At 52.3% G+C, this 27242-nt stretch overlaps 2 protein-coding genes across 2 annotated transcripts; both read left to right on the top strand.

Annotated features, from left to right (window-relative positions):
- Positions 1-13383: 13383 nt before the first annotated feature.
- LOC308181903 (olfactory receptor 14A16-like) lies at positions 13384-16413 on the top strand (the record flags this gene model as incomplete). The annotated part of the gene is made up of 2 exons (XM_080565698.1): positions 13384-14505; positions 16092-16413. Exons 1-2 carry the CDS (start codon positions 13682-13684, stop codon positions 16411-16413), a joined length of 1146 nt encoding a protein of 381 aa, XP_080421824.1. The 5' UTR covers positions 13384-13681.
- A 6511-nt stretch (positions 16414-22924) lies between these two features.
- Positions 22925-23985, top strand: LOC308181902 (olfactory receptor 14C36-like; the record flags this gene model as incomplete). Its single annotated transcript, XM_080565697.1, has 1 exon — positions 22925-23985. The coding sequence occupies exon 1, from the start codon at positions 23050-23052 to the stop codon at positions 23983-23985; it is 936 nt and encodes a 311-aa protein (XP_080421823.1). The 5' UTR covers positions 22925-23049.
- Between the last annotated feature and the right edge of the window lie 3257 nt (positions 23986-27242).

The raw sequence follows: 27242 nt of genomic DNA, 5'->3' as shown, positions 1-27242 counted from the left end.
TCTCCTCAGACCCAATCTCAATGCCCCAAGCTGCACTTGATACACTTGGTACTTCTTATACTCTTTCCCACTAGAAAGAAAAGCTCCACCTGCTCTGAAACCAGTTTCAGCCTACTCCTCTACTGTCTCCGTGCCACAGGGCCAAAGAAGCCCCGGTCCCTCAGCCTCCCCACACAGATGGGGAGCTTCAAACACTGAAGCCCTTCCTGGCAGACCTCCCGTCCACATTCTTCAGTTCCTCTGCACTCCTCCAAAACCTGGAGCCGCACCCTGGGACACACTGCTCCAGAGGTAGCCACAGCAGCACTGAGTTGGGCAGGACAATAACCCAAGTGGCCTGGGTGGCTCCTGCTGCCCCTAGTGCAGCCCCGTAAGGAGCTGGCCTTGATCCCTGTCAGCATGTCCCACTGGCTCCTATGGTGTCCTCGTAGCACCCAGGCCCTTTTCCCCAGGGTGCCCCCTCAGCTGCTCACGTCCAACCCTGCCCTGATGGATGCAAGTATTCTGCCCCACGTGCAGCACTGGCCACGTCTCCTTGCCACCTTCAGGGGGTTTCTGTTGGCTGAAGGCTGGAGATTCCCAAGGTCCCCCTGCCCTGAAGCTCCGTTTTGTCACCTGTTCATGGTTGGGTGCAGATGGCTCACTCTGATCGTGGTGACTCTCATTATGTAACACCATGAGGAGTGTCAGGACTCTAGAGGCACTAAGGGAGGTACTTGTTTAGTGGAATTTCCGACCCAGGCAAGAATTACCATGAGAACCATCTCTGAAACACCCAATGACAGTACAAAGCAAGCAAAGCCTGGACCAGAGTAAATGAATGTTGGGCTGTTCGTATGCTAGGGTATTTTCTGGGGAAATATATACCTATACAGACACACATGCAATGTGGATTCTTCCAGCAGCTGGTCTTGGACCCTGTGTAAAGCCAGGAGCAGGGCCCAAGATCCCCTCACGTTCCCTGAGCAGATAACTTCCAATGGGAATCTCCCACATAGAATCACTGAACCTCTGTCAGCATCAACAGTAATGGAAGGCACCCAGATGCAATGGTTTAACTGCTTCCTTCTCTCTGGTTTTGGTTAGTAGCTCCTTTCTCATCCACGACAGGCTCCTGCCCCTTTTTCTTGACTTCATTTGTGTCTGGGTGGACGGCACTTGGGTTCAAAGAGAAGATCCTTAAGCATTAAACTGCTCCTTGCACCACTCCTCTCTGCAGTGCCATATCCCATGGGATTCCTCCAAGCAGGTCCACCAACAGGTCCAAGTTTGCTCACCTCAAGGCCTCTGCTCTGCCTTGTTCCCCTCGCTCAGCAGCCTCAACTCTACCTTCTCATCCCTGCCCTTTACACCCCTGATAGGCTGTGGATGTGGTCTACCTTGACTTCAGTAAGGCTTTTGACACCGTTTCCCACAGCATTCTCCTCAAGAAACTGTCTGCTCTTGGCTTGGACTGGCGTACGCTGTGTTGGGTTAGAAACTGGCTGGATAGCTGGGCCCGAAGAGTCGTGGTGAATGGATTTAAATCCAGTTGGAGGCTGGTCACTAGTGGCGTTCCCCAGGGCTCAGTATTAGGGCCAGTTCTCTTCAATATCTTTATGAATGATCTGGATGAGGGGATCAAGTGCACCCTCAGTAAGTTTGCAGACGACACCAAGTTAGGTGCCTGTGTCAATCTGCTCGAGGGTAGGAAGGCTCTGCAGGAGGATCTGGATAGGCTGGACCGATGGGCTGAGGCCAACTGTATGAGGTTCAACGAGGCCAAGTGCCAGGTCCTGCACCTGGGGCACAACAACCCCAAGCAGCGCTACAGGCTGGGAGATGAGTGGTTGGAAAGCTGCCTGGCAGAGAAGGACCTGGGAGTAGGGAAGAGAAGGACTGAATATGAGCCAGCAGTGTGCTCAGGTGGCCACGAAGGCCAAGAAGGCCAACAGCATCCTGGCTTGTATAAGAAACAGTGTGGCCAGCAGGACTAGGGAAGTGATTGTCCCTCTGTATTCGGCTCTGGTGAGGCCACACCTCAAGTACTGTGTTCAGTTTTGGGCCCCTCACTACAAGAAGGACATGAAGGTGCTCGAGAGAGTCCAGAGAAGGGCAACAAAGCTGGTGAGGGGTCTGGAGAACAAGTCTTACGAGGAGCGGCTGAGGGAGCTGGGATTGTTCAGCCTGGAGAAGAGGAGGCTCAGGGGCGACCTTATCGCTCTCTATAGATACCCTAAAGGAGGCTGTAGGGAGATGGGGTTTGGTCTATTCTCCCATGTGCCTGGTGACAGGACGAGGGGGAATGGGCTAAAGTTGCGCCAGAGGAGGTTTAGGTTGGATATTAGGAAGAACTTCTTTACCAAAAGGGTTGTTAAGCATTGGAATGGGCTGCCCAGGGAGGTGGTGGAGTCACCATCCCTGGAGGTCTTTAAAAGATGTTTAGATGTAGAGCTTAGTGATATGGTTTAGTGAAGGACTTGTTAGTGTTAGGTCAGAGGTTGGACTCAGTGATCTTAGAGGTCTCTACCAACCTACAAAATTCTGTGATTCTGTGATACAAGGCTACAGGAGGACATCTCCTAGGCTCCTGGACAGGGATGAAGAGGCATTGAGACCCTATTGCTGTAAGGATGAGGTGTCTCCTCATAGGCATCCTTGACAAAGACAAGAGCCAGAGATCAGCAGACAAAGATATTCCCTCGGTTGGGGACTTTCAGCCTTGCAAAAGAACCGTGACCATAAACACCACACACTGTCCTATGCTGTCCCACGTCTGCATCTGTTTCCCTGCAGGACTTTGGTATCCACACTGCTTCCCCTCCTCCATATCTCACCTGAGCACCATCCAGCCTTGACTGATGTCTCTCCATCTGCCCTCAGTAATCCACAAAACACAAAGCCAGGGGCTCTGGGTGACCTCTGTCCTTCAATAAACCTTTCTACTCCACCTCAGTGCCTGCAGCTGCATTTTGTGATAGTCATTCTTTCTCATGCTCTGTCCTACTGTGAGGAAAAGCACCCACATGTCTGAAACCACCCCTCAAGCAGTCTTTGCATACTTCTCTACTGCCTGGAGCCTCCATGCCAAAGGGCCAAAGGAGCCCTGCTCTCTCAACCTCTCCATCTCAGGTGCTTCAAGCCCTGAAGCCCACCTTGGCAGACCTCCCCTCCGCACTCTGAGCCTTGTCTCTGCTGGCAGGAGTGGCCTTGGGAGGCGCTTCCTGGCCTCCCCTCGCCTCCTGCCAGCTGCTGCCCACTCAGGCTCCTGTCTCATTATGACAGTCCCTGACAAAATGTCCCTCCCCAGCTTGTCTGTAGGCCCCCTTTAGTTACTGGAAGGCTGCTATAGGGTCTCTCCAGGCTGAAAAGAACCAGCTTTCTCAGCCTGTCTTCACTGAAAAGGTGCTCTGGCCTTTCTATCATCTTTTTGGCCTCTTCTAGACTCGTTCTAATACTTCCATGTCCTTCTTGAGCTTGGGCCCCAGAGGTGAACACAGTACTCCATGTGGGATCTCACGAGAGCAGAGTAGAGAAAAAGAATCACCTCCCTCGACCTGCTGGACAAAATTCCTTTGATGCAACCCAGAATACAGTTGGCTTTCTGGGCTGCAAGCACACATTGCTGGCACATGTCGAGCTTCTCAACCACCAAAACCCCTAGGTTCTTCTCTTCAGAGCTGCTCTCCATCCATTCTCCACCCAGCCTGTATTTGTGCTGGGGATTGCCCCAACCCATTTGCAGGACCTTGCACTTGGCCTTGTTCTCACATGGCCTGTGAGAACCCCATGAGGTTCTCACAGGCTCCCCGCTCAAGCCTGTCAAGGCGCCTGTGGATGGTATCCCTTCCCTGCCACATGTCAACTGCACCACCCAGCGTGGTGTCATCAACAAACTCGCTGAGACCGCACTCAATCACACTGTCCATGTCCCCGGCAGATGTTGTACCACCAATGCTGTAAGCCCATTGTAGAAGACCACCACATTTGTCAGGCACGATCTGCCTTAGTGAAGCCATGTTGGCTGTCACCACCAGCCCAGAAAGGCAGGGTAGCGTGACATAGCAGAGAAGGGCATTCACAATGAACCTGTGCAAGAAGGGTGGCAGAAGTCTCACAGGAACGCTGGGGGTTGTTTCTAGAGACCCATCCAGAGTAATGTCAGGGCTCTATGAGGTGCCCACATCTGAGCTGGCCTCGTGCACTGCTCATACACACAGGGCTGTTCAGAGACACGAGTCCCTGCCTTGCACACACACTGACAGCACCGCAGCACTCGCAGGGTCCCTCCAGGTCCTGCAGCCACTGCCAGAGGCTGGGAGGCACCTCAGCCCTGTGGTGGGTGCATCGCCCTGCTCTGCCCTCCTCTGGGATGCCCCAAGGCATGAGGACTGGGCACAGGGACCTTGGAGTTTCAAGGAAGCACATCGCAGAGCTGCATTCAGGTCTTGCACTTTGAACTAGACGGTCTCTGAAGGCGCCTTCCAACTGAACTATTCTGTGCTATTCAGGCAGAAGCCCCGTGGCTGTTATGCTACAATGAAGGGACCTGAAGACGCTGAATGCCCCACTGACCTTCATGACACCCCTAGGGATAGCTGATGGCCTTTGTGCTCACTCATTTCCCTCTCTACACATACATACGAATTGCCTGCTGGCAGCAGTAGCAGCAAAAGATTTCTGTTCCCGTGTCTCCCCTGCACACTGACACGGCTCTGCTCTTCTTCTAAGCCACCCCATCTCCCAGGGAGCCTCTCCCAGGGGAGCACGTCTGTGCTGGCCTAGCCAGCCACTGCTGAGCACCTCATCTTGGTTTATAACATGAGGTCCTGCAGGGCTCCCCAGTCTCCCATTCCATCAAGATGTTATCAAGAAGCTCCCAAATCCTCCTGGGTGTTTTGTGTAAAGGTATGCTGAAGAGAGGACCTGCTCCTTCCAGTCTATCTGGTCAAGGACCTTTTCCAATGCACCAAGAGATGACGTAAAGGAGGCAGTGACGGGCACCAAACCTGGTCATTTGTGGCAATTGATAAGGAAAGAAACAGCATGTGGGGAAGTGAACACAACACAGGTCTTCTACACACCTTGCTTGACCTCTTTCTCGTCAGGATGCATCGATCCTGAGCTTAGAGGAAGTCTTAAGTCCCCCAGCGACGTTCTGAGGTGTTTCAAAAAAGTTGCTTGCGTGTTCCAAAAAGGTGCTTGGATGCCATGGGGAGATGTTTGGGTGCTGCAGGAAGGTGCCTGGGTACTCAATGGGGATGCTTCTGGGGGAAACACTTATTTCTCCAGGAAGATGCTTGTTGTGCAGAGAGGCTTGGTGCCTCAAGCGAGGTGCTTGTTTCCCTTGGGAAAATGATTGGGTGCCCTGTGGAAATGCCTGGTTACCCCCAAGGAGGAACCTTGGCTCCTCCAGGGAGATGCTTGTCTACCTTTTGGATAAGCTTGCCTGCTCCAAAGAGATGCCTGAGTGCCCCAGAGACATGTGGTGTGCCCAACTAAGGGGCTTAGGGAGTCCATGGAGGTTTGAGGGTGACCCAGGCAGATCCCTGGCCATCCCAGGAAGACGTGTGGCTTCTCCTGGGAGGTGTTTGATGGCTGTAGGGAGGTGCTTGGGAGCTCCAAGGATGTTCATGCATGCCCTATGGAGATGCTGGGGTGCCCGTGAGTGATGCTTTTGTTCCCCGTGGAGGTGCTTGGTTGCTGCAGGCTCTAGCAATTCCCTGTATGCCACAATCACCTCACTTAGGCAGGCAGGAATTTCCCAGGGAACTCAAGCATCTCCACACTTCTCTGATTCTCTCATCCATCGAGGTGCTTGTTGGCCCCACGGCGATTCTAGCTTTCTCCAGTGTGGACCTTGGGTGTTCCAGGGAGATGCTTGGTGAGTCAGCAAGAAACTAAGCAGCCGTAGGGAGATGTCTGAGGACATCAGGAGGAGCATGATTTTCCTGGGGATATGCTTAGGTGCCCCAGAGGTGCTTGGGTGCTCCAGGGCAGGAGCCTGCTTCTTAAAGATTGAGTACTCCAGGGAGACACTTGTATGTTCAGGGAGACAGTCAGGTGCTGCAATGAACTGCTTGGGTGCTCCAGGGTGGTGCCTTCTTTTCCCCAATGGTGCTTGGGTGCCCTGGACTGATAGTGGAGTCCTCAAGTGAGTCCATTTGTTCCTCAGTAAAGCTGCTTGCATTCTCTGGGGAAATGCTTGAGGTGTTTGGGTGCTTGAAGGATGTTCCTTCGTGCCCTGGGTAGATGTTGCAGCGCTCTTGTTAGGTTCTTGACTTTTGTAAACAACTCTTCAGTTGTCTGGGAGAATTTTTCAGTGCATCTGGAGTGAGATGCTTGAGTGCTAAGAGGGAATGCATGAGTCCCCCACTAAAATGCTGGTGTCCCCTGGGGAGATGCCTGGGTGCCTCGTGGACGTACTTGAATGACCGTGGCAGGTACTTGTGCACCCCACGGAGGCTCGTGGGAGCCAAGTGAGGTGCTTCCCATCTCCAGTGAGATGTTTGTGTGCCCCAGGTGGTGTTTTGGAGCCCTGTGGAGATGCTTGGGTTCTCCACTCAGATGGAGGTGTGCGGTGGGTTGATTCTTGGATACTCCAATGAGGTGCTTGGGTGTTCCAGGAAGGTGCTTCTGTGCTGCAGGGAGATGCTTGGGTGACAGGGGCAGAACCTTTTATTATGCGCAAAGAAATCTGTGTGCTCCAGGGAGGCTTTTCTTGTGCCCCAGGGATATACTTATATACCTTGGGGAGAAGAAGGTTGTGTTCCCTGAGAATAGCTGGGGTTTCTTGGAAGATGCTCAATTCCACGTGGTCACTTGGATTCCCCATGAGATGCTTGAGTACTGCAGAGAGCAGTCTGTGTCCTACAGGGAGGTACTGGAATGCACCAAGTTTTGAACTGTGTTTAATGCCTTAGGGAGGTGCTTGTCTGTCTTTGTGAGACGCTTGGGTGCTCCAGAGAGGGGCTTGTGAACCACAGGAAGGTACCGGTGATCCCCAGAGAGGTGCTTGGTGCGTCTGCAGGTGCTTGTGTGCCATGGGAAAATGCTTACATACCCCAAGAAACTCCTTGGGTCTTCCAGGAAGGTGCTTTCATCATCCAGGGAGATGCTTGTGTACCCAGGGAGATGATTGCTTGACCCAGGGTAATGTATGCTTTCTCCAGAGAGGTGCCTCGTTGCTGGAGGGACATTCCTGGGTGCTTGAAAGATGTTCTTGGGTGACCTGTGCAGATGCTTGGGCACCGATAAGTTTATTCTACTGCTCCCCAGGGAGGTGTTTCGTTCTTCAAACAAGATGGTGTTTGGGTTCTGTATACAGGTGCCTGGGTTCTTCAAAGTAATGCTTCTATGCCTTTGCTCAATGTCTTAGTGCATCAGGAGGTGATGGGTTCACAGTGGAAATTCTTCAGTGCTCCAGCAAGATGTTTGAGTGCTGTGGGGAGCTGCGTGAGTCCTTCTGGAAGATGCTTGGGTTCCCTGGGGAGAAGATTGGCACCTCAGGGATGATATAACTGTGTTCCCAGGGAAATGTGTGAGAGCTCCACGAAGATGTTTGGGTGCTCTAGGTAGATGCTTGTGTGTCCTGGGGATGTATTTGTGTTGTCAAGAAAAAAGTTGGAGTTCCCAGGGGACAGTTTAGGATGCACCAGGAACTTGCTTGGGTGTCCAAGAAGATGCTTTGTTCCTCAAGGAGGATGCTTATGTTCCCTTGGGAGGTGCTTGGTTTCCCCAGAGAGATGCTTGGATGGACAGCGTGATGCTCGCCTCCTGCAATGAGATGCTTGTGTTCCCCATGGATATGCTTGTGTGTCGAAGGGAGGTGCTTGGGTATACCAAGGAGATGCCTGTGTTACCCAGGAAGATCTGTGTGTTCCCTGAAAGATGTCCTCAATGGGTACACAGTGGAGATGCTGGGGTGACTCAAGAAGATGCTTGGAATCTCAAAGGATGTTCTTGGTTGCCCCGGGAAGATTCCAGGGTGCTCCAGGGAGGTTCCTGAGTAACCTGTTGAAGGGCCTGATGTGTCCAGGGGAATCCTTGTCTCCTGGAGGGCTCTGCAGGGCAGATCCAGGGAATATGCCCTGGGGACATGCCTCAGGGCATCCAAGCCCCTTCCTGGAGCCCAAAGTCTTCTCCCAGAGGCATCCAAGAACATTCCCAGAGCACTCAAATTTCCATCGATTTGGTGCAACAAAGCACGACGCGGGGGCAAGCAGGCATGTCTCGAAAGCACCCAAGCATCTCCTTCGTGCACCATAGCATCTCCCCAGGGTACACAAGCACCTCCAGGGGCATCCAAGCACCTGCCTGGGGACCCCCAACACCACTCTGTTGTTCACAAGCTCCTCCCAGGGGTACACAGATATGTCCCCAGTAAACCAATGCTTCTCACCTGAGGAAACAGACATCTCTCCAAAGCACTCAAGCTCCAGTCTGGAGCACTCAGTCACCTCCTGGGAGCACCCAAGCATCTCATAGGGGCAAACAAGCACCTGCCCAGGGAACTCAACAACACACTTGGAGCACTCCAGTACCTCCCTGGAGGACACAAACTGCTCTCTGCTGTACCCAAGCACTTCCTGGGACACCCAAGTATCTCCCAGGGGAATAAGAGCATCTTCCTAGGGAGCCCAAGGATATTCCCAGGACACACAAGCACTTCCCTCCCCAGGGCACATAAGAATATCCTTGCTTCACCCAAGGTTCTCCCATGGTCCATCAAGCATCTCCCTAGGGGTCCTAAGCATCGTGGTGGAACACACAAGCACCTCCCTGGACACATCTTCCTGGAGCACCCAACTGTCTTACTCATGGCAACCAAACACCACCCTTGACATTGAAACATATCCCTGGAGAACCCATGTCTCTTCTCGGTGCAACCAAGGATCTTCCCAAGATATCCAAGCATCTTCCCAGGACACTGAAAAACCTTCATATCACCACTTGGGTGGAAGGTCTGCAACACCGTTTGTGCAGCAAACACTTGGTTCCCGTTGTGCTGTGGGGGCTGCTCAAAGCCAGCCCCTGCTTGAGCAGCTGCTGAGCTCCAGCCCCTGCTCAGGCCGCAGCGGGACTCTGGCCCTGCTCAGCCTCGGACACTGCTTCTGCCCCTGCTCCATCGCGCACTCACCTCCCTGTCCTGCCCTGCTCTGCCCTCTGCTGCCTGCTGCCACGGGCTTCCATCCCGACTGGGGCCTGCCCGCAACCAGGGGCCTTTTATCCTGACTGGGCTGCCGTGTCACGGCCCCACTGTGACGCCTGGGTGACACAGCCACCGCTGCCCTCCTGCCTACTGGGACACCACTCAGTATCTATTTCTTTGGAGTCACAGGTTTGTCAGTGACAGTTAAATTAAAGATAATTTATCAGATTTACCCCCAGAAAAAATATTTCTGGCAACTTCCGTTAACCTCAGCAAGATAATGAATACCAAATCATTCTTGAAGTTTTAGTCTAAAGTGTTGGTGTTTGTATTTCTTTGTGTTTTTCTTGTCAGTGTTTAGCAAGGTTTTCCTTTCTTGTTCAAGTTTGAAGTTACATACATATGCTTTCCTCTTTCTCTAACTTGGAAAGTTCTCTTCTAAAAAGATCATCTATTTCTAGCTGCTTTCTCTACTCTTCTGTTAAGAAGAATCCTCATGGTTCGTGTCTTGTCCTTGTCTCTATGTTTGCTTGGTCAGCTCTGTGTCTCAGCACTTGTGCTTATTATCATAGAATCATCAAATCCTTTAGGCTCGAAAAGAGCTCTGAGGTCATCAAGTCCAAGCGCTAACCCAGCCCTGCCAAGTCTACCACTAAACCACGTCCCCAAGCACCACATCTACACATCTTTTGCAGAGCCGCAGGGACAGTGACTCAACTCCTTCCCTGGGCAGCCTCTTCCAAGGCCTCACAACCCTTTCAGGGAAGAATTTTTTCCTCATATCCACTCCATGCCTTCCTGGGTGAAACTTGAGGCCAATTCCTCTTCTCCTGTTGATTGCTGCTTGGGAGGAAGACTGACCCCCACGCTGCTACAACCTCTAAGAGGGAGTTGTGGAGAGCAATAAGGTCTGGCCTGAGTGTTGTTTTCTCTAGGCTAAACAACCCCAAGCCAAACTGCTGATGGCAAACTGCTGATGGCCTTGTTGGCCACCTGAGCACATTCCTGTCTCATAGTAATATTTTTTAATTTTTTTTTGTTGCCTGTTCTTTCTCTTATCTCAATTTTGAACTCCTCAATCAGACAGCCTTGTGTGAGTAAGCATCCCTATATCCTGTCCCTTTCCTTATCAATTGGCACAACTGACCAGGTCTGGCTCCCACCTTCGCCTCCCTTATCAGCATCCCTTGGTGCACTGGAAAAGGTCCTTGACCAGATAGCCTGGAAGGAGCAGACCCTCTGCTTCTGCATACCCTTACACAAACCCTCCAGGAGGGTTTGGGAGCTCCTTGATGACATCTGGCTGACACAGGTGACTGAGGAGCCAGTGAGGTGAGGTGACCTGCAGGACCTCATCCTTAGAAATCAACATGAAGTGCTCAGGGATTTGAAAGAGGTGAGAAGGTAGAATTGAGGATGCTGAGAGAGGGGAACAAGGCAAAGGAGAGGACTTGAGGTGATCAGACTTGGGCCTGCTGAGGGACCTGCTTGGAGGGTTCCTTTGGGATATGGCCCTGCAGAGAGGAGGGCTGCAGGGAAATGGTTGATGTTTGAGCATCTACTGATAGAGTGGATTGGGTTGGAAGGGACTTCAAAGATTGTGTAATTGTAACACCCCTCCCATGACCACGAACACCTTCCACTTGATCAGCTTGCTCAAAGCCCCATCCAGCCTGGCCTTGAACACTTTCTGGGATGGAGCATCCACAGTTTCTCTTGGCAACCTCTTCCTAGGACTCACCACCCTGATAAGAAAAGAATTTCTTCCTCATATCTAATCTAAATCTACCCTTCTTTAAGATTCAAACCGTTGCTCCTTGTTCTATCATCTGTTATATTGTGAGAGTCACCACAATCAGAGTGAGCCATCTGCACCCAGCCATGAACAGGTGACAAAACGGAGCTTCAGGGCAGGGGGACCTTGGGAATCTCCAGCCTTCAGCCAACAGAAACCCCCTGAAGGTGGCAAGGAGACGTGGCCAGTGCTGCACGTGGGGCAGAATACTTGCATCCATCAGGGCAGGGCTGGATGTGAGCAGCTGAGGGGGGACCCTGGGGAAAAGGGCCTGAGTGCTACGAGGACACCATAGGAGCCAGTGGGACATGCTGACAGGGATCAAGGCCAGCTCCTTACGGGGCTGCACTAGGGACAGCGGGGGCCACCAAGACCAATGGGGTTATTGTCCCTCTCAACTCAGTGCTGCTGTGGCTACCTCTGGAGCAGTGTGTCCCAGGGTGCGGCTCCAGGTTTTGGAGGAGTGCAGAGAAACCGGAGAGTGCGGAGGGGAGGTCTGCCAAGGTGGGCTTCAGGGCTTGAAGCACCTGAGATGGAGAGGTTGAGAGAGCCAGGGCTCCTTTGGCCCTTTGGCATGGAGGCTCCAGGCAGTAGAGAAGTATGCAAAGACTGCTTGAGGGGTGGTTTCAGACATGTGGGTGCTTTTCCTCACAGTAGGACAGAGCATGAGAAAGAATGACTATCACAAAATGCAGCTGCAGGCACTGGGACTGAGGTGGAGTAGAAAGGTTTATTGAAGGACAGAGGTCACCCAGAGCCCCTGGCTTTGTGTTTTGTGGATTACTGAGAGCAGATGGAGAGACATCAGTCAAGGCTGGAAGGTGCTCAGGTGAGATATGGAGGAGGGGAAGCAGTGTGGATACCAAAGTCCTGCAGGGAAACAGGCGCAGACATGCAACAGCATAGGACAGCGTTGGTTATGGTCTATGATCTTTTGTAAGATGAAAGCCCCCAACGGAGTCAACATCTTTGTCTGCTGATCTCTGGCTCTTGTCTCTGTCATGGATGCCTATGAGGAGACACCTCATCCTTACAGCAATAGGGTCTCAATGCCTCCTCATCCCCCTCCAAGAGCCTAGGAGATGTCCTCCTGTAGCCTTGTACTTGGTATTGCCCATCCCCACACTGAACTGACCCAGGAAGAGCCTTAAACCCCGCCGGAGGGACAGGATTTCCCTTCCCAGAGGCTGAGGTCAGAGCCCGACTGTTGGACTTCATGGCACACATCAAGGTTTCCTCAGCATCAGGGCCACCTTTCCTTGGCCTTGGTCTCCCCATCGTCACCGCCTGCACTTTTCTGCTCAAAGAAGGCCATGGGGAGGCTTTGTCAGTAATGTCCCTCAGTGGGACTCGTTAACGCTTTGAGAGGCTTTGGTGTTTGCATCTGCGTTCTCTACTTGAGAAAGGTCTTCCACTTCCTCTGAGTGCCTGAGGCTCCTGGGCTCTGCCCCAGCCCACCGGGGGTGGGTCAGTAAAAAGCCTTGGGCTGGGCCTGTGCTGCTGAGCTGGGACGGCTCGTGGGATGGAGGGAGGGGGCTCCTGGCAAGCGGGCAGCACTGCAGAGAGACAGCTCTGCCCAGGAGCAGCTCCTCTGCCAGGCACAGCAGGGCTGGGGGCACTGCCTGCAGCTGGCATGGGGAGAGGAGAGAAGGGGGAGAGAGGTTCAGGGCAGCCTGGGGGGGAAGGCAGAGGAGAGCTGGCAGAGGGAGAAATCCTCACAGCCACCTCCCCACGGTAAGTGTCTGGGTGCAGGGCAATGCCGCTGCGCACCCTGCCAGGCTCTCCTGGAGCTGGCACAGCCCTCAGGCGATGGGAGCTGTCAGGAGGACGCTCGGTGTTGGAGCTGAAGGGCACGCAGGGCTTGTGTGCTGCAGGGTCAGCGTGCAGGGCCCGAGGGCTCCCTTCTCTTGGGGCCGGCTGCAGGCTGTGCAGCTGGAGGTGCAGGCAGGGGTGCCCAGGGCTGTGGTGTAGAGCAGGGTCCGTGCTGTGCCCCAGGGGCTGCGTGCCGGGGCAGGGCGTCTGCCGCCTGCCAGGCTCAGCACTCATCCTGCCCGGGGAGCTGCCCAGGGGCTGCGGGGAGAAGCTGCGGGTGGAAGGAGCCCCCCCAGCAGGGCAGGGCAGGGCAGGGCAGGGCAGGGCAGGGTCCTGCTGCTGCCCAGAGCCTGCTGCCTGGGGCAGGCTGCTCACAGCCCCACACCTCCCCAGGGCACTGCACAGCAGAACTGCAAGGCAAGACCTACCAGGAGGCAATGCACTTTTCTCTGCTTCCATTTTCCCACCTGTGTGGTGATTCAGAGGGATGGTAATGGAGTAGTAGTATTAAAGACTAAGGCTCCTTGAGCATTGCTGTAGATATGAGGAACCTCACACACCTCAATGTACAGACAGTACCAACATTACCTTTGTTGTTTCTTGAGGAATTATTTGACCTTCTCCTCATGACCTGCAAACGGGGAGATGTCCCTGGCCAGTGGACTTCTCAGATCGCTCCGGGTTCCCTTCTACCTATTGCTGTAGACCAGGACTTACTGCCACAGAGCCCACAGCAGAGCCCCCTGCTTGTTGTGGCACCCTCAGAGCACCAACCAGAGGTAAGCTAAGGAGCTGCAGAAAGCTCTACCTGAAAAAAGCAAGGCACAGATTATTGTGTGGGAAGGTGTTCTATGAGACTTGCAATGGGTTTTGGTCAGAGAAGTAATTAAATTTTGCGCTGTCATTTCTTCTTTTGGACAGGCTCCCTTGCTCAGAGGCGATAAATGTGTAACGGCAGCTCCATCACCGAGTTCCTCCTCCTGGCATTCGCAGACACGCGTGAGCTGCAGCTCCTGCACCTCGGGCTCTTCCTGGGCATCTACCTGGCTGCCCTCCTGGGCAACGGCCTCATCATCACAGCCGTAGCCTGCGACCACCGCCTCCACACCCCGATGTACTTTTTCCTCCTCAACCTCGCCCTCCTTGACCTGGGCTTCATCTCCACCACTCTCCCCAAAGCCATGGCCAATTTGCTCTGGGACACCTGGGCCATTTCCTATGCAGGATGTGCTGCACAGGTCTTTTTGCTAGTCTTTTTGTTTTCAGCAGAATTTTCCGTTCTCACCATCATGGCCTATGACCGCTACGTGGCCATCTGCCAGCCCCTGCACTACGGGACCCTCCTGGGCCGCAGAGCCTGTGCCACCATGGCAGCAGCTGCCTGGGGCAGTGCCTTTCTCCATGCTGTGCTGCACACTGCCAATATATTTTCTTTACCTCTGAGCCAGGGTAATGCCCTGGGACAATTTTTCTGTCAAATCCCCCAGATCATCAGGCTCTCCTGCTCAGAATCTTACCTATGGGAAATTCGAATTACTATGGCTAGTGCTTTTCTACTGAGTTGCTGTTTTGTTTTGATTGTTCTGTCCTATGTGCAGATCTTCAGGATTGTGCTGAGGATGCCCTCACAGCAGGGACGACACAAAGCCTTTTCCACATGCATCCCTCACTTGACTGTGGTCTCTCTGAATTTCAGCACAGCCATGTTTTCCCATCTGAAGTCCCTCCCCATCTCATTCCGTTCCCTGGACCTGGTAGTGGCAGTTCTGTACTTGCTGGTGCCTCCAGCAGTGAACCCCCTCATCTACAGCATGAGGAACCAGGACCTCAAGGATGCTGTGCAGAAGTTGATGACCAGCTATATTTCATAAGCAGTAAGCTGCCTGCCTTGTTCTGCAAATCACTCTTAAAGGTACTCATGATAAGCAAAGCCTGTCTTATGTTATTGTGCTGATTATTTTTTCCCAAGTTTTATTCTTACAAAAGCTATCCAGAAAGAAATATCATTCCGCATTTTTCTTGTGTATTTTATCCAATGAAAGTGATTTTTTTTCATCTATCCTTCTTGGGAGACCTTTTCTGCATGGGCAGTGCCCGTGTGCAGAGGTGGAGAGAAAAAGAGTTGGGCCCAGCAGCACGGCCAGGGAGCACCAACACTGGGTCCATGCAGAGCTGCTCCCTTGCCACTGCCACCCTCTCCTTCTGAGCCCTGCTGTTGGTGTAAGGCCTGGCTGCTCCTGCAGCTTGGTGCCAGTGCTGCTGTGTGGCCATGCTGGGACCGCAGGCAGGGACAGGCAGTGGGCACTGCGGTGACACACCTGGCCTACAGAGAATCATTTCTCTCCTAAAAGGGCCATGCCTGAAGGCTCACGGCATCTTTTGGAGTTGCTGTCAGATCCGAACGTGCCCAAGGAAGAGAGTCCAATGAGGCTCCTCGCTCTGCCAGGCTGGGCACCTCTGAGCACGCCATGGCCACAGAAGAGCTGTGGGAGGCGGTCAGTGGCAGGGCCCCCACCAGCTGGCTCTGCCCCCCAGCCTCACCAGCACGGCCCTGCAGAGTGCCCCCGTGCCCTGGGCACCACAGCCCCCTCGCTCTGCAGAGCAGCACCGCCAGCTGGGGCTGTGGGGAGCGTGGCCAGGGGCTGCAGCAGTGGCTGGCTAGGCCAGCACAGACGTGCTCCCCTGGGAGAGGCTCCCTGGGAGATGGGGTGGCTTAGAAGAAGAGCAGAGCCGTGTCAGTGTGCAGGGGAGACACGGGAACAGAAATCTTTTGCTGCTACTGCTGCCAGCAGGCAATTCGTATGTATGTGTAGAGAGGGAAATGAGTGAGCACAAAGGCCATCAGCTATCCCTAGGGGTGTCATGAAGGTCAGTGGGGCATTCAGCGTCTTCAGGTCCCTTCATTGTAGCATAACAGCCACGGGGCTTCTGCCTGAATAGCACAGAATAGTTCAGTTGGAAGGCGCCTTCAGAGACCGTCTAGTTCAAAGTGCAAGACCTGAATGCAGCTCTGCGATGTGCTTCCTTGAAACTCCAAGGTCCCTGTGCCCAATCCTCATGCCTTGGGGCATCCCAGAGGAGGGCAGAGCAGGGCGATGCACCCACCACAGGGCTGAGGTGCCTCCCAGCCTCTGGCAGTGGCTGCAGGAGCTGGAGGGACCCTGCGAGTGCTGCGGTGCTGTCAGTGTGTGTGCAAGGCAGGGACTCGTGTCTCTGAACAGCCCTGTGTGTATGAGCAGTGCACGAGGCCAGCTCAGATGTGGGCACCTCATAGAGCCCTGACATTACTCTGGATGGGTCTCTAGAAACAACCCCCAGCGTTCCTGTGAGACTTCTGCCACCCTTCTTGCACAGGTTCATTGTGAATGCCCTTCTCTGCTATGTCACGCTACCCTGCCTTTCTGGGCTGGTGGTGACAGCCAACATGGCTTCACTAAGGCAGATCGTGCCTGACAAATGTGGTGGTCTTCTACAATGGGCTTACAGCATTGGTGGTACAACATCTGCCGGGGACATGGACAGTGTGATTGAGTGCGGTCTCAGCGAGTTTGTTGATGACACCACGCTGGGTGGTGCAGTTGACATGTGGCAGGGAAGGGATACCATCCACAGGCGCCTTGACAGGCTTGAGCGGGGAGCCTGTGAGAACCTCATGGGGTTCTCACAGGCCATGTGAGAACAAGGCCAAGTGCAAGGTCCTGCAACTGGGTTGGGGCAATCCCCAGCACAAATACAGGCTGGGTGGAGAATGGATGGAGAGCAGCTCTGAAGAGAAGAACCTAGGGGTTTTGGTGGTTGAGAAGCTCGACATGTGCCAGCAATGTGTGCTTGCAGCCCAGAAAGCCAACTGTATTCTGGGCTGCATCAAAGGAATTTTGTCCAGCAGGTCGAGGGAGGTGATTCTTTTTCTCTACTCTGCTCTCGTGAGATCCCACATGGAGTACTGTGTTCACATCTGGGGCCCAAGCTCAAGAAGGACATGGAAGTATTAGAACGAGTCTAGAAGAGGCCAAAAAGATGATAGAAAGGCCAGAGCACCTTTTCAGTGAAGACAAGCTGAGAAAGCTGGTTCTTTTCAGCCTGGAGAGACCCTATAGCAGCCTTCCAGTAACTAAAGGGGGCCTACAGACAAGCTGGGGAGGGACATTTTGTCAGGGACTGTCATAATGAGACAGGAGCCTGAGTGGGCAGCAGCTGGCAGGAGGCGAGGGGAGGCCAGGAAGCGCCTCCCAAGGCCACTCCTGCCAGCAGAGACAAGGCTCAGAGTGCGGAGGGGAGGTCTGCCAAGGTGGGCTTCAGGGCTTGAAGCACCTGAGATGGAGAGGTTGAGAGAGCAGGGCTCCTTTGGCCCTTTGGCATGGAGGCTCCAGGCAGTAGAGAAGTATGCAAAGACTGCTTGAGGGGTGGTTTCAGACATGTGGGTGCTTTTCCTCACAGTAGGACAGAGCATGAGAAAGAATGACTATCACAAAATGCAGCTGCAGGCACTGAGGTGGAGTAGAAAGGTTTATTGAAGGACAGAGGTCACCCAGAGCCCCTGGCTTTGTGTTTTGTGGATTACTGAGGGCAGATGGAGAGACATCAGTCAAGGCTGGATGGTGCTCAGGTGAGATATGGAGGAGGGGAAGCAGTGTGGATACCAAAGTCCTGCAGGGAAACAGATGCAGACGTGGGACAGCATAGGACAGTGTGTGGTGTTTATGGTCACGGTTCTTTTGCAAGGCTGAAAGTCCCCAACCGAGGGAATATCTTTGTCTGCTGATCTCTGGCTCTTGTCTTTGTCAAGGATGCCTATGAGGAGACACCTCATCCTTACAGCAATAGGGTCTCAATGCCTCTTCATCCCTGTCCAGGAGCCTAGGAGATGTCCTCCTGTAGCCTTGTATCACAGAATCACAGAATTTTGTAGGTTGGTAGAGACCTCTAAGATCACTGAGTCCAACCTCTGACCTAACACTAACAAGTCCTTCACTAAACCATATCACTAAGCTCTACATCTAAACATCTTTTAAAGACCTCCAGGGATGGTGACTCCACCACCTCCCTGGGCAGCCCATTCCAATGCTTAACAACCCTTTTGGTAAAGAAGTTCTTCCTAATATCCAACCTAAACCTCCTCTGGCGCAACTTTAGCCCATTCCCCCTCGTCCTGTCACCAGGCACATGGGAGAATAGACCAAACCCCATCTCCCTACAGCCTCCTTTAGGGTATCTATAGAGAGCGATAAGGTCGCCCCTGAGCCTCCTCTTCTCCAGGCTGAACAATCCCAGCTCCCTCAGCCGCTCCTCGTAAGACTTGTTCTCCAGACCCCTCACCAGCTTGGTCGCCCTTCTCTGGACTCTCTCGAGCACCTTCATGTCCTTCTTGTAGTGAGGGGCCCAAAACTGAACACAGTACTTGAGGTGTGGCCTCACCAGAGCCGAATACAGAGGGACAATCACTTCCCTAGTCCTGCTGGCCACACTGTTTCTTATACAAGCCAGGATGCTGTTGGCCTTCTTGGCCTTCGTGGCCACCTGAGCACACTGCTGGCTCATATTCAGTCCTTCTCTTCCCTACTCCCAGGTCCTTCTCTGCCAGGCAGCTTTCCAACCACTCATCTCCCAGCCTGTAGCGCTGCTTGGGGTTGTTGTGCCCCAGGTGCAGGACCTGGCACTTGGCCTCGTTGAACCTCATACAGTTGGCCTCAGCCCATCGGTCCAGCCTATCCAGATCCTCCTGCAGAGCCTTCCTACCCTCGAGCAGATTGACACAGGCACCTAACTTGGTGTCGTCTGCAAACTTACTGAGGGTGCACTTGATCCCCTCATCCAGATCATTCATAAAGATATTGAAGAGAACTGGCCCTAATACTGAGCCCTGGGGAACGCCACTAGTGACCAGCCTCCAACTGGATTTAAATCCATTCACCACGACTCTTCGGGCCCAGCTATCCAGCCAGTTTCTAACCCAACACAGCGTACGCCAGTCCAAGCCAAGAGCAGACAGTTTCTTGAGGAGAATGCTGTGGGAAACGGTGTCAAAAGCCTTACTGAAGTCAAGGTAGACCACATCCACAGCCTATCAGGGGTGTAAAGGGCAGGGATGAGAAGGTAGAGTTGAGGCTGCTGAGCGAGGGGAACAAGGCAGAGCAGAGGCCTTGAGGTGAGCAAACTTGGACCTGTTGGTGGACCTGCTTGGAGGAATCCCATGGGATATGGCACTGCAGAGAGGAGTGGTGCAAGGAGCAGTTTAATGCTTAAGGATCTTCTCTTTGAACCCAAGTGCCGTCCACCCAGACACAAATGAAGTCAAGAAAAAGGGGCAGGAGCCTGTCGTGGATGAGAAAGGAGCTACTAACCAAAACCAGAGAGAAGAAGGAAGCAGTTAAACCATTGCATCTGGGTGCCTTCCATTACTGTTGATGCTGACAGAGGTTCAGTGATTCTATGTGGGAGATTCCCATTGGAAGTTATCTGCTCAGGGAACGTGAGGGGATCTTGGGCCCTGCTCCTGGCTTTACACAGGGTCCAAGACCAGCTGCTGGAAGAATCCACATTGCATGTGTGTCTGTATAGGTATATATTTCCCCAGAAAATACCCTAGCATACGAACAGCCCAACATTCATTTACTCTGGTCCAGGCTTTGCTTGCTTTGTACTGTCATTGGGTGTTTCAGAGATGGTTCTCATGGTAATTCTTGCCTGGGTCGGAAATTCCACTAAACAAGTACCTCCCTTAGTGCCTCTAGAGTCCTGACACTCCTCATGGTGTTACATAATGAGAGTCACCGCGATCAGAGTGAGCCATCTGCACCCAACCATGAACAGGTGACAAAACGGAGCTTCAGGGCAGGGGGACCTTGGGAATCTCCAGCCTTCAGCCAACAGAAACCCCCTGAAGGTGGCAAGGAGACGTGGCCAGTGCTGCACGTGGGGCAGAATACTTGCATCCATCAGGGCAGGGTTGGACGTGAGCAGCTGAGGGGGCACCCTGGGGAAAAGGGCCTGGGTGCTACGAGGACACCATAGGAGCCAGTGGGACATGCTGACAGGGATCAAGGCCAGCTCCTTATGGGGCTGCACTAGGGGCAGCAGGAGCCACCCAGGCCACTTGGGTTATTGTCCTGCCCAACTCAGTGCTGCTGTGGCTACCTCTGGAGCAGTGTGTCCCAGGGTGCGGCTCCAGGTTTTGGAGGAGTGCAGAGGAACTGAAGAATGTGGACGGGAGGTCTGCCAGGAAGGGCTTCAGTGTTTGAAGCTCCCCATCTGTGTGGGGAGGCTGAGGGACCGGGGCTTCTTTGGCCCTGTGGCACGGAGACAGTAGAGGAGTAGGCTGAAACTGGTTTCAGAGCAGGTGGAGCTTTTCTTTCTAGTGGGAAAGAGTATAAGAAGTACCAAGTGTATCAAGTGCAGCTTGGGGCATTGAGATTGGGTCTGAGGAGAAATCTTTTTTGAAGAGCAGAGCTGTGGTGCAACAGGTCCCCCAGAAAAATTCTAGATAACCCCTTGGCTTTGTATTTCGTGGAATTCTCAGGGCAGATGGAGAGACATCAGTCAAGGCAGGAAGGTGCTCAGGTGAGGGCAAGGTGAAAAGCAGGGTGGATGTCAGGGGCCAGCAAAGAAGGAAACAGGTGCGCAGGCATGGGATACCATAGAAGACCCTGTGGTGGTTATGGTCAGGGATATTTTGCAAGGCTGAAAGCCTTCAACAGAGCTTTGTCTGCTGGGCTCTGGCTTTAGTCTCTGTCATGGATGCCTATGAGGAGACACCTTCTTCTTACAGCATTACAGTCTCATTGCCTCCTCATCCTCCTTGGGGAGCCTAGATGTCCTCCTGTAGCCTTGTACTTGGCATTGCCCATCCCCATATTGCACTGACCCAGGAAGAGTCCTAAACCCCACTGGAGGGACAGGATCTCCTGGAGGGACCTTCCCAGAGGCTGGGGTCAGGGTCTGACTGGCTCACATCAAAGTTTCCTCAGCCTCAGGTCCACCTTTCCTTGGCCTTTGTCTCCCCGTAATCACTGCCTGCACTTTTTCGCTCTAACAAGGCCATGGGGAGGCTTTGTCAGTAATGTCCCTAAGTGGGATCATTAAAGCTGTGAGAGGCTTTGGAGTCTGCAACAGACTTGGACTACTTGAGAAGCTGCTTCAGCCACCCAGGAGCAGCTCCTCTGCCAGGCGCAGCAGGGCTGGGGGGACTGCCTGCAGCTGGCATGGGGAGAGGAGAGAAGGGGGAGAGAGGTTCAGGGCAACCTGGGATAGAAAGACAGGGGAGAGCTGGCAGAGGGAGAAATCCTCACAGCCACCTCCCCACGGTAAGTGTCTGGGTGCAGGGCAATGCCGCTGCGCACCCTGCCAGGCTCTCCTGGAGCTGGCACAGCCCTCAGGCGATGGGAGCTGTCAGGAGGACGCTCGGTGTTGGAGCTGAAGGGCACGCAGGGCTTGTGTGCTGCAGGGTCAGCGTGCAGGGCCCGAGGGCTCCCTTCTCTTGGGGCCGGCTGCAGGCTGTGCAGCTGGAGGTGCAGGCAGGGGTGCCCAGGGCTGTGGTGCAGAGCAGGGTCCGTGCTGTGCCCCAGGGGCTGCGTGCTGGGGCAGGACCTCTGCCGCCTGCCAGGCTCAGCACTCATCCTGCCCGGGGAGCTGCCCAGGGGCTGCGGGGAGAAGCTGCGGGTGGAAGGAGCCCCCCCGGCAGGGCAGGGCAGGGCAGGGCAGGGCAGGGTCCTGCTGCTGCCCAGAGCCTGCTGCCTGGGGCATGGTCTACATCAGCCCAGAACTCTTCTTTGACAGGATGAAATTTGGGGTAACCTGAACCTTTTGTACAAAGACAGGCAGAGAGATCTGGGGTTGTTCAGCCTGGATAGGTGAATGATTGAGGGAGATCTTATAGCGACTTTCCAATGCCTTAAGGGAGCTCACAGGAAATCTGGGTAGGGATTCTTCGTCAGGGAGTATAGTGATAGGACAAGGGGTAGTGGCTCTAAACTAAGAGTGTAGATTTAGATTAGACATTAGGAAGAAATTATTTCCTATGAGGGTGGTGAGGCACTGGAACAGGTTCCCCAGAGAAACTGTGGGTGCCCCAGCCCTGCGAGTGCTCAGGGCTGGATCAGCTTGGATCAGGACTTGAGCAATCTGGTCTAGTGTGAGGTGACCCCGCCCATGGCAGGGGGGTTGCAGTTAGATTGTCTTGAAGGTTCCTTTTCAATCCCAACCATTCTATGAAAGGAAAAGATTCTGCTTTGGATTTTTTACTTGTGTGGGACTGTGTGGGCTGTTGGAGGTGGAATTCCTTTCTTCCATCTGGAGAAGACAGGAGACTTCAGTCCTCATTAGGATGTGTCTGGGCTGCTCCTTAGTCCCTGCATGCACTGAAATGCTCCTGAACAGTGCCCTGTTAATGGGAGGTGTTTGAAGGGCAGAGGTGAGCACCCAGTGTGTGGGATGGGGTACATGAGCATGGACAAGGAGGACTGGTGGGCAGGGAGAAACAGCCCCTTGCAGGGTCAGCCCCAGGCAGCAGAGACAGGGGCAGAGGGGAGGGAGCTGCTACCACAAGCCATGAGGAAGGGAGATTCAGGCACCTCTGTGCCATCCCCTGCAGGGCAGATAGATGCCTTTGCTGAAGCAAAGCCTTGGTCTCCTCGCCCAGCCAGCAGAACCACTGTCATCAAGGCCATAGGGTCCTGGGTGGAGTCACCTCCTCGGCAGCTTGAGCCCAAGGAGGAGAAGCTCCCAAGCTGAGTCTGTCTGACCCTGTCCTCGTTGGGGGAATTCTCCATCTTCCCTCGGTTTTGCCCTGGGACTCTGAGGCAGCTCATATACCAACCGTGCACATCCTGTCATGCAGCTTTGTCCAGCCCAAGTCCCTCAGAGCATCCTAATCTGTGGGACTTGACAGCACAGTGTGTGGGGCTGGGGAGTGAGTGGGCTCTCTTCAGGCACCTAGTCATAGCAGATCCAGGAGTTCCCCTGAGCTTCTTCTGCTGGAAGATGCCGAGCAGCATTCCTGCTTTGCAAGTGGCTGACACGAAAGGCAAATGCTAAATTTCAGAATATCCTAACAACTTTCCAAGGTGGTAACTGGTGTAGAGACGGGCTGACTTCTTAGGAGATAATGAGAAGAGAGCTGCTCACGGTACCCTCAGTCAACACAAAGCAGAGCTCCAGCTAGGGAGATGCAGAGCTCCTGAAAGGAAGGAGAAAGTCAACGTACCTCTGTGATGTTGTGGGATTGGAGGGCAGGGAATGGAAAGAGATATGCTCAAAGCAGTCCTGTCTTGTGAGTAATCTTATTCCTTTGGCAGTACCACCTGAACAAAGCAATCAGATGTCCAACAGCAGCTCCATCACCGAGTTCCTCCTCCTGGCATTCGCAGACATGCGTGAGCTGCAGCTCCTGCACTTCGGGCTCTTCCTGGGCATCTACCTGACTGCTCTCCTGGGCAATGGCCTCATCATCACAGCCGTAGCCTGCGACCACCGCCTCCACACCCCGATGTACTTCTTCCTCCTCAACCTCGCCCTCCTTGACCTGGGCTCCCTTTCTACTACTCTCCCTAAAGCCATGGCCAATTTCCTCTGGGACACCAGGGCTATTTCCTACACAGGATGTGCTGCACAGGTCTTTCTGCTAGTCTTTTTCCTTGCATCAGAGATTTCTCTTCTCACTGTCATGGCCTATGACCGCTACATCGCCATCTGCAAGCCACTGCACTACGGGACCCTCCTGGGCAGCAGAGCCTGTGCCACCATGGCAGCAGCTGCCTGGGGCAGTGGCTTTCTTTATTCTGTGCTGCACACTGCCAATACGCTTTCACTACCACTCTGCCAAGGCAATACTATAGACCAGTTCTTCTGTGAAGTTCCACAGATCCTCAAGCTCTCATGCTCCATCTCCTACCAAAGGGAATTTGGACTTCTTGTGCTTAGTGCTGTTCTCTTTTGTGTTTGTTTTGTCTTCATTTCTCTGTCCTACGTGCAGATTTTCAGGACCGTGCTGAGGATCCCTTCGCAGCAGGGACGGCACAAAGCCTTTTCGACATGCCTTCCCCACCTGGCCATCATCTCTGTCTTTATCGGCACTGCCATGTTTGCCTGTCTGAAGCCCCCCTCCATCTCCTCCCCATCCCTAGACCTGGTGCAGGCAGTTCTGTACTCGGTGGTGCCTCCAGCAGTGAACCCCCTCATCTACAGCATGAGGAACAAGGAGATCAAGGATGCCCTGAGGAGGCTCATGAGATGTACAGTGTTTCAGCACCAGTAAGGTGTCCTACTGCCTCATATGACTCCCAAGGCTATCTTTGTCCATATTCATTTTTTGTTTGTTTGTTTCTTTGCTTTCTTGTTTCATCTTTCTTTGTATTAATATTCATAACAAAATGTTATTAGTGTTCCTCCTTCTTCACAATCTATCTTTTTTTTTTTGTTCTAAGCCAGAGACTTCCTTTACATGAGAAGCTAGGGCCCCTGTGTAATAAAGGTCAATAAAGGATCCAGCAGATAGCTCTTTGCCTCACCGCCAATTTCTCATAACCTCACTGGAGTTGACGGAGCAGCCCCAGCATGCAGGAGGGGGGTCTCACTGGACACCCCAGTGCTCTCTCTGGGATGCTGACAGCAGATGGGGTACACGTGACCAGGTGGGGCAAGAGTGTTCTGGGCAGCAAGCTGGCTGGGCTTATCAGAAGGGCTTCAAACTAGATGCAATGGGGGAAGGGTATGAGCCTCTGAAGGATGAAAGCAAACCTGGGGATGTTGTCACTTCAGGAAACAGCAGGAAATACTTGTGAACAATCCCAAAGCAATCAGGAAGGGTTCCTCTGAAAACATGATGCGACTGATAGTCCAGATGAAGTGCCTCTACACCAATGCATGCAGCATGGGAAACAAGCAGGAGGAGTTGTAAATCATGATGCAATTAGACATATAGGACCTGATTGCTACCATGGAAATGTGGTGGGATGGATCACATAACTGGAACACTGGCGTGGAGGACTACAAGCTCTTCAGAAGAGAGAGGCAGGGAAGGAGGGGAGGGGGCATTGCCCTCTATGTTAGGGAAGGGATTGATCATGAAGAGTTGCCTCTGAGAAGCAGCCATGGCAGGTTGAGAGCTTGTGGGTGAAAGTTAAGGACCGCACCAATAAAGGACACCTTGTGGTCAAGATGTACTCCAGACCACCTGATCAAAGAGAGCCTGTTGATGAGGCCTTCTTGCTTCAGCTACAACAAGCATCATGCTTGCACAATTTCTTCCTGATGGGGGACTTCAACCACCCAGACTTTTGCTAGGAAATCTACACAGCAGGCTGTAAGCAATCCAGGAGACTCCCAGAGTGCATTGACGATAACTTCCTGGTATTAGGTATTAGACAAACCAACCAGAGGAGAAGCGTTACTGGACCTGGCGCTCACCAATGAAGACAAATTCATTCAAGAGGTTAAGATCGGAGGCAGTCTGGGCTGCAGTGACCACACCCTGTTTGAGTTTGTGATCTTGAGGAATACGGACCTGGCGAAGAGCAAAGTCAGGACCCTGAAATTTCGAAGAGTGAACTTCAAGCTATTGAAAGACCTAGTGGATGAGATCCCCTGGATCACTTTCCTTAGGGACAAAGGAGCTGAATAGAGCTGGCAACTCTGAAGAGGGTTCCCCCTCTGATGGATGAGAAAGCAGAACGGGTAACAACAGACATGGAGAAGGTTAAGGATTCAGCAACCGCTTTGCCTCAGCATTCACTGCCAGCCAGGCTGCCCACAGGCCTTTCCTGATTCCATAGATGAGGGCTGGGGGAACAAAGACCCTCCCACTGTAACCAAAGAGGTAAAAAAAAAAAGTAGGTAAGTTTTCCCAACAACTCAGAGCACAGCAGGAACAGGAATCTCTCACGAAAGCGTATTACCAGGTTGTAAGGCAAGGTACCATTTCTTGGTATACAAAAGTGGCTATTTGAACTCAAATCCTAGATACATTCTTTCAAGGGAAATACAAATACTGAAAGTGGAACAAGAGAGCCTTGGTCCCCAGGTCTAGAAACTGCAAATAATCTCCAAAATAGATCGTCTATCAACATCAAAAATACAACAGAAGAACATAGTCATTCTACAGGAGGGAGACATTTAACAGTAGTAAGTCTTCATGTACTGAGCTTGTCTGGAAAGATGCTGAAACCATCTGCCATCCTTTGAAACAAAATAGTTAAAATTAAGTTTGATATATTGCCCGCTCAAAGGTAGGACCTACAGTGTAAGCAGTGACATTTAACCAGTAGCCCAGAGAACAACTGAAACTGGTCAGTTTACATCAAGAAAAGTACTGTTGAGAACTAATAAATAGAAAGAATGAAAGTATCTCTTTTTCAATTCTGATGTCAAAATACAAGCCAGAGAATTCCAAACCCATAGGGAATGCCTATGAACGAGAAAGATTTCCCCCTCAAAAGAAACAAAAATCCAAATGTTTCATAAAATTCCACAAAACATGTAAGTAGATCCAGAGTTTAGTTTTTGGTCTTAGTTTTAGTTTAGTCTTTATTGGAAGAATTTGTGGTAGAAAATTAAAAGAAAATGACAATTCCAAAAAACTTAAAGAAATAAGTTATAAAATATAAAAAAAAATTAAAAATGAGTTATATATAAGACTAATAACAGTTATCAGCAATGGAAAAAGTACTGTACATGTGTAAGGCCTTTCCTTTTAAACTCACAAAAAGATGGAAAATTCTGGCTTTATGTGTGACTGAACCAATCACACCTCAAAGAGCACATTAAGGAAGGACCATGCAATTCAGATGTGAGGTGCTATTACAGTTCTTTCTCTTCCTCAGATATCAGTTATGAGAATCCTGAATACACTGCGTGTTGCTTTCTAGGATCCGCAGGCTAAGACGAACCTGAGATTAAATTGCTTTCATAACCTATTGGACACTCTTGATTCAACACCCTAATTTCCTTAGTTTCCAACAAGAAGTGGATACTGCATTTTTCATTTAGAGGGGTCAGGCATGAATCCTACAGAACTGAGCTGGACACTGTGTTTTTCTGAGGGGATGTTTGACTAACAACTTGTTTTGCCAAACCATCTTATACAAATGTTCAATTGTTTCTCACATACATAGAAACATCTTACACAGTGATCAGCATAGAGAGCGCCTGAACTCAATAGGCTTTCCCTGTGCACGGGTTAGGCTTAAGGGAGCTCATTTCAGACATTAGTCAACATTGACAGGTTTCACAGTTCAAGAGCTGTGCAAGACGCTGTTTAGTGAGCCAGCATAGGCTGCTAACATTAATTACCACAGAGCCAGCTCATATTCCCTGATACTCAATCTAACTTTGTTTCACAGTGAACGCTAGGACCTTCAGGAACCTGCTGCTGCCTTCCACTCCAAATCATTCTCCATAGCTCCTTGCTTCAGCTCACCACTACTTACTGGGCATGTCTTTTCACTTCTGCCAATATGAATATTTCAGCATGCAGCTACACACCTAGGAAGTTTGACAAGCCATGGTGCAGACAAC

This window comes from Anser brachyrhynchus (assembly GCF_964034855.1).
Source record: "Anser brachyrhynchus genome assembly, chromosome: 23".
NCBI lineage: Eukaryota > Metazoa > Chordata > Aves > Anseriformes > Anatidae > Anser > Anser brachyrhynchus.
Note: the sequence above shows the minus strand (reverse complement) of the source record. Positions and strands in the feature narration are given on the sequence as shown.